Genomic DNA, 16380 nt, shown 5'->3' with positions numbered 1-16380 from the left:
ATTGTAAAATAGCCTTGACAGACCAATACACTGAATAACATAATTAATACTGTACCTGAATTGACTTAAAAAAAACACATTAAAAGGGACTTATTATGCTTTTTCCACGTTTCTGACTTATAAATGTTGTTAGAATGTTGTATTCTTGTGTGAAATGATGCCAAAGTTTCAGGTTTGTGCATTTGAAGTGAGCTATGAAAGAAGTTCGGGATAGCTCTGAATGCTCCCGAATGCTTCTATGGGCATGCACGGGTACAAGCTGTAGGCTTTGCATGGGTGAAGCTGGGTTATTGCTGGAAAAACTGTTGCCGAAGTCCGATGGCATTCCAACGAGAGTCAGAAGCACAAGCTGCAAGTAACAATTTACGAGTGTCCTAACTATTTTCTGTAAGTAAGCGGTTGTCTGTGTAGCATTATAGAGTGTGCATACAGGGAGCAAACTGCATATTATCAGCTCACCAATGTCTGGATTTGCTAATAGCCTTTTCCACCACAGTCAGTGGTCTACCTGCGTTTGTTAAACATGGGTAGTCCCACAAAAAAAAAACATGTAATGACCACATTTCTACTACCAATGTTGTAGAACACCGGTTTTACCACTCTTTCAGTTCATACACAGTAAGTCAGGTGTCTCCAACCAGTAGCTCATAAGCTATCAGTAGCTCCTAACCACTTTTCAAGTTACCCTCCACAGGGCTTATTATCAACTCCTACACAGACAAAATTAGAAAGCGGGGTTCGGCAGTAGTCTGGAAGTCCTCGGGAGTGCTTTGGGGTGTGACCAATCACAGCGGGGTGGGTGAAACACGTTAAAACAGATGGTTTTGGAATGCCAATGAAATTCAGCTGGAATGGGTACAGATTCTGGAAGATCTGGAAAGCTTTTTGTGTGAGTTACCATGTGTCCAGGAATCCATATCTCAACACAAAGGACAAAATGAGCATAATAGGTCTCCTTTAACCTGACTGTTGTACACTGGAGTACATACAGTAGACAGACTGTAGGTTTCTAATACCTAAGATATGGTTGGTGTAGATTAGGCAAACATCGGCTGAAAGTCCAGACACAAAAAAAGTCATGCACAGGGTATCACGATGTCATAAAGCACCGTGCAGCCCCCTGGAATTATACATGTCTACTTTATCAGACATGAAGTGATAACACTTTTAAACCCATCGATAACACCATTCTCACACAGCAGACCAAAGTTGATTATGATGATGCACGTTATTGTACACATATTGGATACTAAGTACAGTATATTTGTTACATTTACATGGGTCCTTTATAGGAGCATTTAAAATAAAATAATAATATAATAAATTAAAACTGCAAGCAGTGATGAGCGGGCTCGAGCACCCCGGCGCGCTCGAGGGTAAGCGCTATTCGGGGGCACGCGCGCGAGCGGACGGGCACATAAGAAGAAACAACGTAAGAAGAAACATTACGATTACAATAGGGCTTTTGCACTGTCAGTGCTCGAGCCCTAATAATAATATAATTATGATATAAAAATATCATAAAATATATTTGAATGGCATTTTTATCATTTTACCGTTTTAACATGTAGCTTTAAAGGCATATGTCAATACCCCAAAGAGAAATCATAAAAGTCATTAACTTTTCCAGAAATTTCTGGTATGTCTCGCACAGAATTGCTGCTGTCATCACAGCGCAATCAACCATCACAAAGTAGAGCAACTGTGATACGGTTCTATTGCGCATGTACTGTTGCTTATCAGCTAAAGTGCATGCAACGCTTATCACTGTTCTCGCCTATCAATAAGCAATATATATATATATACAGTATGTATTAATAATGCATATAGTTCAGTGATAAAATCCAGGCATACTGTATGGAATATCAAGTTAGGATGTGGTGTTTTGCAGACATCCATTAAAATACAGGGACAACTTAGTAGAAAGAACTGAAATATTATTTAGAATAGCAATATTTTCTGCCACATTTGTGAGGATAAGAGTGATGTGTGTATTAGAAGCTCAAACAAAACAAGCAGTATATCAATTACACAACATGTCTTGGTTGAAATGAGACTGTGACTGTTGTCAAAACTACAGCATTTTGGATAGGTACACTCTCAAGGCCTATACTATGGGTCTCTTGATACCCTCTAGTGGACTGTTTTTTTCACCAGTTGAAAAAACAACAAATCATCTCACCTTTCTTCATTATGGTTATGGTTAATTCACATGAACTATAATGTTCATAAACCGCCATGTTGAATTGTCAAATTCAGTGGAAAAAATGAAATAAAATACCATGGCTACCATGGCTGCACAGCGGTTGAGTGGTTATCACGCAGATCTCACAGCGAGACCTGAGTTCAATCCCACACTCAGCCGTCTCTGTGTTTTCCTCCCACATTACAAAAACATGCTAGGTTAATCGGCGACATAGGTATGAATGTGAGTGTGAATGGTTGTTTGTCTATATGTGCCCTGTGATTGGCTGGCCACCAGTCCAGGTGCACCCCTCTCGCCTGAAGACAGCTGGGATAGGCTCCAGCACTCTCATGAGGATAAGCGGTAGAAAATGAATGAATGAATGAATAAATGACTACCAACTGCAGTGTTTTTACAGAAAAGAAGGTTAAAATCACTTCTGGATCACACCTGGACTGGTGGCCAGCCAATCACAGGGCACATATAGACAAACAACCATTCACACTCACATTCATACCTATGGACAATTTGGAGTCGCCAATTAACCTAGCATGTTTTTGGAATGTGGGAGGAAACTGGAGTACCCGGAGGAAACCCACGCATGCACGGGGAGAACATGCAAACTCCACACAAAGATGGCCGAGGGTGCATGGGTCTCCTAGCTGTGAGGCCTGCGTGCTAACCACTCGTCGCTGTGCAGCCCTTCACAAAATTATTCCATAAAAACAAAAAACAAAATTCCATAAGTCATTCCATAAAACAAGGCAAAACCCCAAAAATAATTGTAAAAAATGAAGCTGAAGAGCCTGGTTCTGACACAAGCAGATCTGTTTTAAAGTCTATTCTATGAGCAATAGAAAGCCCATGCAAAGACCAGAGTACAGGACTAAAATGCTCATATTTTCTAGTTCGAGTCAGGATTCGAGCAGCAACATTCTGTTGGACAGCCGGTTTAGTGAGCCCATGTGAGAAGGCCCGTTACAGTAGTCTCTCTCCAAGATTGGGTTGTACTCCTGTGTCCCATGCCCAATCATGAGTAAAGTAGCGTACAACACAAGTGTAAAAAGAAGCACACCTCATCTCCCTAAACTCTCCTGCACCCGTTCCCTCCCCCCTCAGGTAGAGCCAGATAAACACACCATGTGCTTATAGGAACAGGTGTCAGGCTTCAGAAACACACACACACACAGACGCACACACGCACGCATGCACACAGTTAATAATTGATCCACTTACTTGAAATGCTGACATACAGTCCGCACTTCCTGTGTCACTGTAACCTGCACAAATGATGATACACTTGCATGTGCTTAATGGGTCAAAAGTCTGGAGAATAAAAAAGAAATGTTCCTACATTGTCTTGCACTTTAAAGGAACTGGTGTTAGATTATGAATTTTAAAAAATCCAGATTGTTGTCTGTAAACGTGAGTTTTAAAGTAGAACTTTCTGAATAACATTCTTCACCCATAAAATCGGCATTTTTTGCATTCAGATGTTTTTTTCTCAGACGTGTATTTCAGATAGAGAGCTAATAATAGTCCCCAGAGATAATTTTCCACCGGACGCTGAGACTTTTTCTCCGATGGAAGCAACTAGGAGAGAGTGGAAGGAACCACTCAGTTTGTAGGGGGGTGGTGCCTGGACATATGACACACGTACGAGCAAGTAAACCATCAAAATTTAATATTTTTGACAACTAAAACATCCACTCTCTCTATTTAATATTGTTTAGAATGCTATAGGAGTACAGTTAATTCACAGAGATGTTTAATCGACGTGTAAGTGACGCGTCCACCCCATTGTTGTTGTATGGACAAGCGGGATGAAAATCGAGCCCTTGTCACATCTTCCACTAACCGTCCAAGCTTCAGCATCGGCAAGACACTACGGTAAAAAAATAACTACTATATAACATTTTATCACCAAAGTCAGCTTTTTAACACATTTCAGAGTGTATTCTTTTATATTTTGTTCGTCAGAAGTTAAGGACTAGCTGCTGTGAAGACGACATAAAAGTGGACCGACCAAAGCATACTTTTATACCGGAAGACTCATACAGCACGTTCTAAAAAAAACAAAGGTATTTCGTTCTTTCTTTTTAAACAAACTTCTTATGACATAGCAACTCTTGGGAAGTGTGTCGTGACAATTCAAGTGACGACAGGGGGGTAGTTTGAGGGTTACACCCATTTAAGACCGCATCACATCCTTATTGCAGTCTTGGCTGTGTTGAACACAACACACGTTGGAAATCATTATTCTCTATAGCTATTTTACGCGAAATTGGCTGCGTTTAACAAATATAGGTGACAGAGGATATTCTATTTGTTAAATAATTATTAACTGTGTCTCACATTCCTGGAGGCAAAAAATGTCCGATTGAAAACCATTGAAAATTTAATGCAGCTGAAGTGTTTTGATTTCATATTTGTCCACCAGGTGGTGCTACTTTTTCCCATTTAAACCATGCTGCAAAATCATTTAAAGGGAAACTGCACTGTTTGGGAATTTTGCCCATCATTTACAATCATTATGTGAAACATGAACACATATTTCTTTCCCCTTTCAGTGTATTATAACACAAGAAAACATAATATGAGCTAGCTAACAATGTACGTTATTGGGACACAACTATTTCGACTATGAAGTCCTCTAAAAAATCTCTTAACAACGTTGTATTGTTTGATATACATGCTGTGACCATGCATTAACACGTACACTGATGATAACATGTAATAGTTGCAGTATCTTGATGTATTTTGAGCATATTTTCAGCATATATACAGCGACAACACTTAAGATGTCGCGATCATTGAGATGGCTGTGTCTTCCAGCACAAGACGTGTGCTCCAGTCGTCAGGTAAAAATGCTGATGGCAAACAAGCATCTTGTTAAGTCTTTGTAGCGATATTGAGCGCTCGGTATCCACTAGAGGGTTGGTGTCGTGTTAGCCCGACATATAAAAATAGTTCTTCATGTTAGCGGCTACAATTATAATATCGCTGTAGCTTGGTTAATATACAAGTCAGTTATGTAAATGGAGCGCTGTTGGTGTTATTTTTTAGCTATTTTTGTGAGCATCAAAATAAGTCTTTCCCATGACGTCCGTTGTTAGCTAGCTCTTATTAACTCTCGAGCTAGAATGCACAGAAAAAACAATTCCCACAAAAAGTGCAATTCTCCTACTACTACTGCTACTGAAAGAATGCATGTTTTGAAAGGTGTATGTGTAAAAAAGATATAATAATAACAATGTATGAAAACAGTGATGAAACAGGTTGGTGAGGCACTGACTTCTTTGGAGTTTTTTTTAATGTCAATAGTGGTTACTCATGAAAAGAAAACAAAACAAATGCTTTTGATACTTCTTTGACCCAATTATTTATTTTGCTTAATAAACATTTCTGTTCTTACTTTTTATTTGTGCATGAAGTACATGCAGCCTTTCCTTCTCCAGGAAAGGTTCTGATACTTTGTTGTAAAACTCTTATCACCTCTTAGTGAGTTTGGCTACATAATTCTCCATCTTGGCAGTCAACTTCATGCATTCATTCAGTACATTATATTGATTGCTGTGTACTCTCAATTGTTGATGGGAATCATAACATTTGACGTTGTGTAATCGTGCTCACTAACTGGCTGCTGGAAAGGAATACTGTATAGTAAAGATATGCGCAGTGGAAAATACAACACAACAGTATCAGGCTGCCCACACATCACACCTACATGAGTTTTCCACTAAGCAGTGCAGTTTTGCACAGTTTTTGGGAGGGCATTTCAATGGTCAAAAATCGTAAAATTGTGAAGCAAAGTAAATGATGATAATAGTAATAAATAGTAATAAATAAATAGTAGATTGTAATAATCGCAACTATAGGCTACCGAACGGTGGGAATGTGGGCTTTTATGTCAGAATTCCTACGCTTGCACTCTTCTGACGTTGTATGAGATGTTTGAATGTGAGGAACAGTTGTGAAGTCAGAGGTTCACTGATGTTGTGTACTTCATCCCCCAATGTTTGTAAACGCTTACTACATGTCTGATTATCTAGCGCCCCGGATTGATGGTTGCACTGCCTCCCTTACTTGAGCTTTAGCACCACTATGCTGTTGCCTTGGCAACTGGTGTGTCAGGGGACTTCATCCTGATCCAGTGCGTGATGTTCTCCACGGTACTTCAGAGAACCAGCACAAAAAGCATGAGAAATAACTAGAGAGCTCATTTCTTATTCTCTCTTTGTATCATTTTTAACCCGATGACACCACATCGGTTCACCCCTTTGATGGTGTCTTTATTATTACCAGCACACACAAACTGAAGAGTCCTCCTGCTCTCTGAGCTCATGTTTTGTTTGATTTACGTCCAATTAAAAAGCATGAAAGAGTGCTTTAAAATGTTGGCCGTGTTTGCACAGGTGTGATCGCGGGGTAATGATGTGTGACCCTTACCAATGTTAAATGAACAACCAGATTTAAGTGAGGGTTTTACAATTTTTTTTATAGCGGAGGAAAGGAAAAAATTGTTTGAGCTGAAGAAAGTAATCCCACATATTCTGAACCGTATTTCCTCTTCACGAGGGCATTGAATTACTCACCAGGTGTTTATTATGGGGGACATTTTTATAAATACAAATACATTTTCTATTCATTTTACTAGCATATAATTTCATTATTTCCCCAATTCTCGATTTTAAGAAAATTGCAATGAAAAATATGACAATTAGGGATGTCCCATATTGGCTTTTTTGCTGAAAACCGATATGCCGATTGGCGACCAAGTGGTTAGCGCGCAGGCCTCACAGCTAGGAGACCTGAGTTCAATTCCACCTTCGGTCATATCTGTGTGGTTTTCTCCGGGTACTCCGGTTTCCTCCCACATTCCAAAAACATGCTAGGTTAATTGGCGACTCCAAATTGTCCATAGGTATGAATGTGAGTGTGAATGGTTTTTGTCTACGTGTGCCCCGTGATTGGCTGGCGACCAGCCCAGGGTGTACCCCGCCTCTCGCCCAAAGACAGCTGGGATAGGCTTCAGCACGCCTGCGACCCTCGTCGGATAAGCCGTATAGAAAATGAATGAATGAAACATATGCCGATATTGTCCAACTCTCAATTTCCCATACCGATCTGCCGATACTCATATGTGTGACATGACATATTTCCTGTGGTGAAATGAACATATGTGTTGTCTACAGCATTTTGAAAATATTAGTTTCCATGAGCGGGAAAAAAATCTGATACCAATATCAACTGATATCTCAATTTATACTGATATCAGACATCCCTAATGACAATATTTTGCATTTTTTTTATTTTGCATATTTTGCAGACAAAAGGGCTCACTCCATTCATGCCGTTGTTCTATGAAACAAATGAAACATACTCTTCCTGCCTGTTTTGAGACGAGGAAAACTGAAATAATCAAGTTTTTTTTCATTTATTGTGATTAATTCTTTTATTTTTCATCCTCACGGGCCTGGCTGGTGCCCACAAGACAATTTTTTGATCTTGTGACAACCCTGGTATATGTATATATTACATTCTGATATTGTTTGAAAACCTCAGTCACCCATGATACAGCATCATTTCTCACTCCCATCTTTTTATTTGTCGATACTTCTACTCCTGTTCTTAGAACTTCACTGTAAATTTCAGCTTCAAATGCTACAATATGGATGTAAACATAGGACAATTTACTTGATAATATAATATGCATTTACATAATGTGTTCTATTCACATGCAGTTACAAGGCCTTTTGGGCTTCTCTGTCCAAGTTTCTGTAATTAAACGCATACACTGTTGGGTTTTTTTTTTTACCTTACATAAAATCATTTGCATCTGGGGAGAGAGCGACTTTGTTATGACATAGTAAAAGAGGTGAGCCTGACAGGCTGCAGTGAAACTGGCCTGCTGCTCCGTTGCAGCCTTCAGCGTGTGAAGCGGACTCATTAGGCGGGGAAGCCACTGGAAAAAGAGGACCACGCAGCACATGGGGGTTGGGAATGAGGAATGGCATACTGGAGGGGCTCTCTGTGCCCTACTGGGCAGGCAGAATGTTCAGTCAACTCAATCTTAAAAAACGTCATCAATGCCAGTAATGTGTTTTCTCAAGAGATGACCTAATTTGGTCAAACAGCCATTTACGGGAAACAGCATTTGTCATTGATAAGTTAGGGACATACAAGCTTAATGGCTCATCCAGTTTGGGGAAATACTATACTCGGATTCCTGATTTTGATGCAAGGAGTTCAGCCTCTAAGTGTGGCGATCACACTTAAGAAAAAAAAACAAAAAACAGCTGTCAGATTGTGTCACCTGCTGTGTGAGTTCACACTCTTGCTAGCACAGAAAAGCCACTTATTGCCTGGCAATGCATTTTATGTTAACAAAAAAGGGGGGATCTTTATTTACTCAACAGCAGAGAGCATCAGGCCTTTATTAGGAAGGGAGGTTATGCTGTACATGACAATACATACATATATAACAATTTAACATTCCAAGAAACAAAAAGTTTGTATGATAGTTCGAGCATAGAAAACCTATTTTTTAATGTAAATATGATTTTTACTGCAAAATAACACCCAATAGTCAGTTTTACACTGTTATTTTTTGTTTACATCACATTGCGCAGGCTACGGGGTAACTGCAAGGATAAAAGATGTCTGCCGCTAGCATAGCAAGCTACCACTTCCACACTACATGAGAGGAGAACCTTTTTTTCAAAAGGAAAAGTTTTTAATATTTTATTTTTATTGTTTTTAATATTTGTGTGACAAATAAATAATAAAAAATTACATTAAAAATAAATAATAGCATGAATTATACACATTATAAAATAATAATAATAGAATAAGCACTGGTCGGCCTTTGTGAAGTTCTGATGTTTATTTTGTTGGTACAGTGTTTGGTCTGAATGTACCATACTCTAGGTAGAGAATCCAAACATTCATTCATTCATTCATTTTCTACTGCTTTTCCTCACGAGGGTCGCGGGGGGTGCTGGAGCCTATCCCAGCTGTCTTCGGGCAAGAGGCGGGGTACACCCTGGACTGGTCGCCAGCCAATCACAGGGCGCATATAGACAAACAACCATTCACACTCACATTCATACCTATGGACAATTTGGAGTCGCCAATTAACCTAGCATGTTTTTGGAATGTGGGAGGAAACCGGAGTACCCGGAGAAAACCCACGCATGCACAGGGAGAACATGCAAACTCCACATGCAAACTCCCAGCTGTGAGGTCTGCGTGCTAACCACTCGACCGCCGTGCCGCCCAGAATCCAACCATCAATCTCCCAAATCAGCACTACTGCTACTACTATGGGTGTATTGAACTGGTGAATTTCATCCAACAAAGATATTAATGACAGTTGTCTGTCCCCCGCAGGAGACAAGGAAGCGGATTTGTCATCTAAAACAAAAGCAGTGGTAGTGTGGAGCACTAGCAGGGATACTGTAGAAACACCAGCCCAGCTTCATCATGGGGAAACAGAACAGTAAGCTACGACCTGAGGTCCTCAACGATTTGAGAGAGAACACAGAGTTCACCGACCACGAGCTGCAGGAGTGGTACCGCGGCTTCCTTAAGGACTGCCCCACGGGTCATCTGACCGTGGAGGAGTTCAAGAAGATCTACGCTAACTTTTTCCCCTATGGAGACGCCTCCAAGTTCGCCGAGCACGTCTTCCGCACGTTCGACACCAACTGCGACGCCACCATCGACTTCAGGGAGTTCATCATCGCGCTGAGTGTGACTTCTCGTGGTGGGCTGGAGCAGAAACTGCGCTGGGCCTTCAGCATGTATGATCTGGATGGAAACGGCTATATCAGTCGGGCTGAGATGCTGGAGATAGTCCAGGTGAGGACCCTTTTTCCACAGGTACTACCTGATACAAGGTATTTTTTAATTATTTGTAGTACCAAGCAGTGCCGGTTTCCATATTATACAAGGGTTACATTTGAGCATCACTATTTTTGACTTGGATGACTTGAGACACGCAAAAAACCTGCTTTCGGGGTGCATGTCGCACGGTAGATGTACTGTATGCCCTTTCTGTGGTTATATTTATTACTCCAGTGTGGTGAGCAGAGCTGCCTGCTGGGTCGTATCAATATTGGCTTTAGCCTGTTGTGTTTGCCCATAAGAAATGCATCAATGCTTTTGTTGCTCTTCAGGTGTTTTTGCCCCCATGCTTTCTCCTCGTTCTACCAAGACGACCTTTCTGAAGAGTACAAAACATACCATTCAAAATGTTAACAGTTATAAATGTCTTGAGTAAAAATAACCATCCTTTTGCAGGCCATTTATAAGATGGTGTCTTCAGTGATGAAGATGCCCGAGGATGAATCCACACCGGAGAAACGGACGGATAAGATCTTTAGACAGATGGATATCGACAATGACGGTGAGTTTCAGCAAAAACATATCAATAACACTGCACCGCTTCGTTCACCTAACATGTGTTACACAACTACCAACAGAGCGTGGATTATTATCTGTTCATGGGAAAGAAACACGTTACATATAGGCATATGCTTCATACACATCTGACCTAACCCTGAAAGTAAGCTACACACACACAATCACACAGTAAGATACTCGGTTCTTCTGATTTTTTTGAGCTTTTGGAGTTTTATCATTTGACAACCCTAGTAAAAATATGTCTAAGTAATAGTACAACTTAAAACAATACATCACCTCTTATTTAATGACAATGCTCATGGTTTTCCCCCCGTTCCTCCAATTTTTGGACACATGGTGCCTTGCAATTGGTCACTTGATCCCAATGACAGTCATAATACACTATGACAGCAAGCCCACAGCACCACCTGGTGGCCAACGTGCCAACTGGCTGTCCCTAAGTGTGCTGCTTTTGTGCTGTGTACCGGACAGGTCGCTTGTCCTTGGAGGAGTTCATTAAAGGTGCCAAGAGTGACCCGTCCATCGTCAGACTCCTGCAGTCCGATCAGGGAACCTCTCGTCAGTTCTGAGGCCGCACTGTTGTTCACCTGATTTAAAGGGGAAAAACATGGTCCTGACATGTACAGTATAGCACTCCACGTCTTATGTTTACATTATCGTGGCTTCTTTTTTGTGGACTGATGGGCTTATTCTGTGTAAATGCATTTCATCCCCCCTCCCCCCCATCCGCTCAAGTGCCATATCATATATTTATATTGACTGGATCACTTCTAAGTATTATGACTCCAGCTATGTTACATTAAGAAATGAATATTAAATTTTAACTGTGGAGAAGTGACTATATGTTGCTCAGGAATGCTCAGTGGCTGTTCGATACACAAGATGTATATGCCTTTAGTATTGCATGCACTCTGTGGAATGCATTTTTATGTGACTTTAAATACAGAGACTGTGGTTGTTTAAGGTTTTATTATTGTAACAAACATGTTTTCACACAATTGAAATAAAGTTTGTGTAAGAAAAATCTACACAACATGTTGCGCATGAACCCCCACCCCCCACCCCCGCCCTCTGTCTTCTGTCTTCTCAACCCACCGAGGGACTCACCCATTGAATCAGAACAGAAAAAAAAAATACGGAGGTTTGACATTTAAGTATTTTGAATCCACATTTTAAAATAGGCGCTTTGAGAAAGAGACAAATGAACAATGGAAAGATTACAATCAAAACGTCCTGCCCTCCTTTCTAAATATGCTCCATTGTTTCAGCAGTTAACTGGGGGATGAACAGTGCCCCCCACCCCCCACTGTGTGACAAACGACGTGAGAAATGAGGCGCCTCCTCTGGAGTATTTCAGTAACTGCGACCGAACGGGCCTTCCATCCATCCACAGGAGAAGGGAAGGTGAAGGTCGTATAGGACCAGACCAGATCCAAGCTTAACAGTCTGGGTCGGATCCTGGTCCCCCCTCCTCCCCTATTGTTTTTTTTTTCTTCTCATAACTCAGTTTTGTCATAGGTGACATCATCAAGTTCCACGTCACTAAGGTCATAGTCCTCCTCCTCAGGAAGCTGGGTGATAGAAAATAACAAAATGAGCATGTTTTTTTTTTGTTTCTCTTAAAAAAATACTTTCAGATGATGCCATTTAAAAAGTACTTTAGACAATTATGCATATATGGTAACCTAACACTTAACATCATAACACTCTGGTCATTGAAATGTTGCCCTCACCTGTCCATCTTTACCATCCCAGGGTTCAACGGTGTGAATTTTAGGCATGACTCCGCCTCCCAACGTGGCGGTGGAGCCTCGACCGACAGAAAGCTCCCTGCAAAAATAAAGTGTGTTATTCCTTGCTGCTTTTAAATGTTCTTTCCGTGCTTTCTCAAAAACACAAACGGAGCATGCAGGCCTCACCTGAGGAACTCGTGAATACCGGTGTCGCTGAAGGAGCCCCTGAGGAGAGCGAATTTCATCTTGCGCGTGTTGATGGCGGCCATGGCCGGGTAGCCGAAGCCACCGATACCCAGGGAGGCCTCAAGCTCCATCTGAGCGCCAGCCTCGGTCCACAGCCAGCTGATGAAAGAAGGAGAAACCTGTTAAGTCGCTAATCCAACGAGATTCCGAAGACTCTAGTCCGTCCGTCAGTTCTTACCCCCACATCTTCTTCTTGTACTTGTCCGCCATCTTCATCATTACGTCCAAGTAGCTGTTTCTACCAGCAGCACCTGTTGACATATAAAAGTACAGACTTTAGATGCACTCAAATATTTAGTACGGTTACAGAAAGTGCAGTTAGACAAAATTGAGTCTTGTCAAAGCATCTTCCTGCTAGAAAATGTTGAGTTAATTAACTTGTGAGCTGTTTTATGCCATCAAACTACCGCCTATTCCCAATTTAAAGAAAAGAAACCAATACGCAGATGTGTGTCTCACCTGTGTCCAAAATGTGCGGCAGGACGGAGATGATGCACAGCTGACTGTCCTCACATGTCTTCTTCAGGGTGTCTTCATTGATGATCTGCACGACCGACACATTCAGGCTGTTATTTTTCCGACTTCCTGTGTCTACATACTTTTGTCTTGACGCTAACTGACCTCTACTAGTTCAGGAGCTGGGGCGTTATCAGAGAACAGATCCAGAGCCCTGGCGATGATGTCGCTTCGGGAGCGTCCTCCCTGGTAGTCCTCGGGCTCCTCGCCCTTGCGGAATATCTTAATGGTGGGAAAGCCTCGGATCTGCACAGGCGGAGAGAGAGAGAGCAGGTATTTTAAGTTAAGAGTGCACCGCTTGATTGCAATGAATGATCAATGTGCTGTACTACATTCATGCTGTGATACTCACCCCATAGCGGCTGGACACACCCTGATGTACCGTTGCATCCACAGCTCCGAGGCGAACCATGCCCTTGGTCTGCTCCTTGACGGCTGTAGCGGCGGCTGCCCACTCAGGCTCCAGACTGGCGATTGCACAAACAGGAGTTCAATGTCTTTTGCAACTTTACAAGTATTGTCTTCCCCAAAATTTGTTTAACTTATTCATTTGTGTGACATTAAGGGTTCATTTTTTGTTGTACACACTACAAAAATCACTTTCCAAGAGTACAACTCACTTCTTGCAGTGTCCACACCAGGGGGCGAAGAACTCCACCATCCACACTTCGTTGCTCTCCAGGACCATCTCGTTGAAGTTGTCGTCTGTGAGCTCCACCACGTCCTTTTTGCTGCCTCCACTGTCACCACCACTCTATTGACGATTGCGAGGGAGGGGGGGTGACACTCAGCTTTTAATAAGCAACATTAAAGCTCATTTGAGTCATCTCATACCTGTCTGTTGTACCCAGAGCTGCCAGACTTGCCGCTGAGACGCTCTTTGACAAGAGTGCGTAGAGCGCTCATAGCTCCGTCCACGATAGCCTGGCTCGTGCGTCCACCTGAGGGATGCAAGGAACTTCAAATGAGTTGGCATCGCTTTTTGAATGGAGCTCAAAAATGAGGTAGAACATGCTCTCCTTGATTACCTTGATAATCCTCTGGTTTGTTCTTGTTTGCACCAAAGATCTTGATGGTGGGGAAGCCTCTGACGCCATATTGGCCTCCCAGAGACTTGTGCTGGTCTGCGTCTACTGCACCAACTTTCACAATACCCTGTGAGGCGGCACAGGAAGGACAACATTCAAGCATGTCCAAGTGGAGACTATGGAGTACACTACTCCACCAACAGGGTACGCTAACTTTAATATGTTTATTTTGGCCCATTCATGACCGCTTATTCTCACGAGGGTCGCGGGGGTGCTGGAGCCTATCCCAGCTGTCTTCGGGCGAGAGGCGGGGTACACCCTGGACTGGTCGCCAGCCAATCACAGTGCACATATAGACAAACAACCATTCACACTCACATTCATACCTATGGACAATTTGGAGCCGCCAATTAACCTAGCATGTTTTTGGAATGTGGGAGGAAACCGGAGTACCCGGAGAAAACCCACGCATGCACGGGGAGAACATGCAAACTCCACACAGACATGGCCGAGGGTGGGATTAAACAATTGAACTCGGGTCTCCTAGCTGTGAGGGCTGCGCGCTAACCACTCGACCGCCGTGCAGCCTCCATTTTAGCCATGTATCCTCAAATGTTACAATAGCCTAAAAAGTGGCACGGAATGAGACTCATTATTCATGTGTTTCATCCAAGAAGAGACTGAGGGCAGCATGAAAAGAGCTCTGTGGCCACTTTGAGACTATGGAGTCAAATACTGAAACATCTGGGTAAGGTAACATTAGTATGTGTGTAATTTATAGACATATACGCTTGGTACTTTGTACTAATAGCCAATACAGAAGCAAATAGAACCTTACAGCAAGAAAGTGAACATTAGGGCAAAATCCACAACTCCACAAGCTTCTTAGTATGCATTCCCATTAAACTAAATGTATCCTAACAGCACAAACGGTGTTTACCTTGAGGGCTGTGGCTGCCTTCTTCCAGTCTGGCGTCAGATTTTGACAGTGTCCGCACCTGTAAATGTCATGTGATGACTGTTAATTTGCTATCAATCATTTGTGCGTACAAGTAGCTCAGCATGATTTAGTTCTAGTGGAACACTCCCAGCCCAGATGTGTGTTCACTCACCAGGGAGCATAGAACTCCACCAGCCACAGATTGTCGCTTTGGATCACCTCGCTATTGAAGTTGGATGGGGTCAATTCGATGACATCATCGCTGGAGGAATAAAAGGAGCTGATACACACAAGCAGCGAGCAACCCAACGACACTCCTGCAAAAATATGATATATATATATATATATATATAAGACCAAATACAACGTACTGAAGCATAGCACAGCTATATCAGTCAATGTAAAACACGAATAATATAAATTATATGATACGGCTTAAAAAACACTAATACGAGTAATATAACATGAGCACGTTGTTGCTTAAAATTGAGGTTTGTATTGAATTAGAGGGGCCTCCAAACATTTCGTTCTGCAAGCTAGCCAAACAAAGCTAATCTTCCTGAAAAGCTGTTCTCAAACAAACGCCACATTTGTAACGTGTCAAAGAAGTTACGAAAACTACAGCACAAGTCTGACTCACCAAAAAGTTGTGATTTCATGGTTTGAGGCTCTCCCACGACTTATTCTCTTGCTAGCAAACAAACACACAACGGTTGCTGCTGTAGCGCCGAGCAGAAGAGTCAGTGGACGAGACTCACCGTGGCCCACGCCGATTGGCTGAAAATGAGCGCTCCTAGCAGCCGACCAATCAGAAGGCGCCGTGTAAGGTTAAAGGTAGTGCTACGTTCACCAACAATTTGGTGAAACGTGGGAAATGACGAATACCTAAAGGACGAGTTCCCAAAAGAAATATCTAAAAGTTGTTTATTTTTAGAGTGCAATAATACTTTTCGAAAAAGTGGTGGTGAAAGTCTACATATTGTGCTTTCCCGAATTGAAGCTTAACATTTTTGGACGCTACAAGGCAAGTAAACACATGATCTCAACACCACGACCACCGTTTTAAAAAAAAATAGTATCACTAGTAGTTATTCAAAGTACTAAAATATCACAGCGATTTAATTCAAATAGTTAAAAAAAGTTAGTATGGTTACAAGTCAAATGAGGACTACTTTTTGTGGGAGTGTGGCAGATTAAGCACTAGGTGGAGACAAATTACTTCTATTGTAAGTACCAAGCACGTATTAAGTCTTTTAAATGTGTTTCCCCCCCCAGCTTGTACCATTATCTTTTTCGTATTTACAA

General features: G+C 41.9%; 2 protein-coding genes across 5 annotated transcripts; one reads left to right on the top strand and one right to left on the bottom strand.

The window, feature by feature from the left end:
* Positions 1-4012: 4012 nt before the first annotated feature.
* On the top strand, positions 4013-11600 carry hpcal1 (hippocalcin-like 1). Of its 4 annotated transcripts, XM_058056633.1 has the most exons (6): positions 4024-4075; positions 4166-4266; positions 4962-5046; positions 9578-10048; positions 10490-10595; positions 11084-11600. In XM_058056633.1, exons 4-6 carry the CDS (start codon positions 9671-9673, stop codon positions 11179-11181), a joined length of 582 nt encoding a protein of 193 aa, XP_057912616.1. In that variant the 5' UTR covers positions 4024-4075; positions 4166-4266; positions 4962-5046; positions 9578-9670; the 3' UTR covers positions 11182-11600. The 4 variants fall into 4 exon arrangements, with proteins under 4 accessions (XP_057912617.1, XP_057912614.1, XP_057912616.1 ...); XM_058056631.1 differs by lacking the exon at positions 4962-5046 and having other exon boundaries at positions 4019-4075; XM_058056632.1 differs by lacking the exon at positions 4962-5046 and having other exon boundaries at positions 4033-4075; positions 4169-4266.
* An 86-nt stretch (positions 11601-11686) lies between these two features.
* Positions 11687-15859, bottom strand: pdia6 (protein disulfide isomerase family A, member 6). The gene is made up of 13 exons (XM_058056501.1): positions 15716-15859; positions 15248-15392; positions 15076-15133; positions 14136-14262; positions 13942-14048; positions 13728-13861; positions 13460-13574; positions 13213-13353; positions 13051-13135; positions 12770-12842; positions 12532-12690; positions 12346-12442; positions 11687-12183 (listed from the first exon to the last, which is right to left on the bottom strand). The coding sequence occupies exons 1-13, from the start codon at positions 15732-15734 to the stop codon at positions 12109-12111; spliced, it is 1335 nt and encodes a 444-aa protein (XP_057912484.1). The 5' UTR covers positions 15735-15859; the 3' UTR covers positions 11687-12108.
* Between the last annotated feature and the right edge of the window lie 521 nt (positions 15860-16380).

This window comes from Doryrhamphus excisus, chromosome 19 (genome assembly GCF_030265055.1).
Source record: "Doryrhamphus excisus isolate RoL2022-K1 chromosome 19, RoL_Dexc_1.0, whole genome shotgun sequence".
In the NCBI taxonomy this organism is placed as follows: domain Eukaryota; kingdom Metazoa; phylum Chordata; class Actinopteri; order Syngnathiformes; family Syngnathidae; genus Doryrhamphus; species Doryrhamphus excisus.
This window is presented reverse-complemented; position numbering and strand designations above follow the sequence as displayed.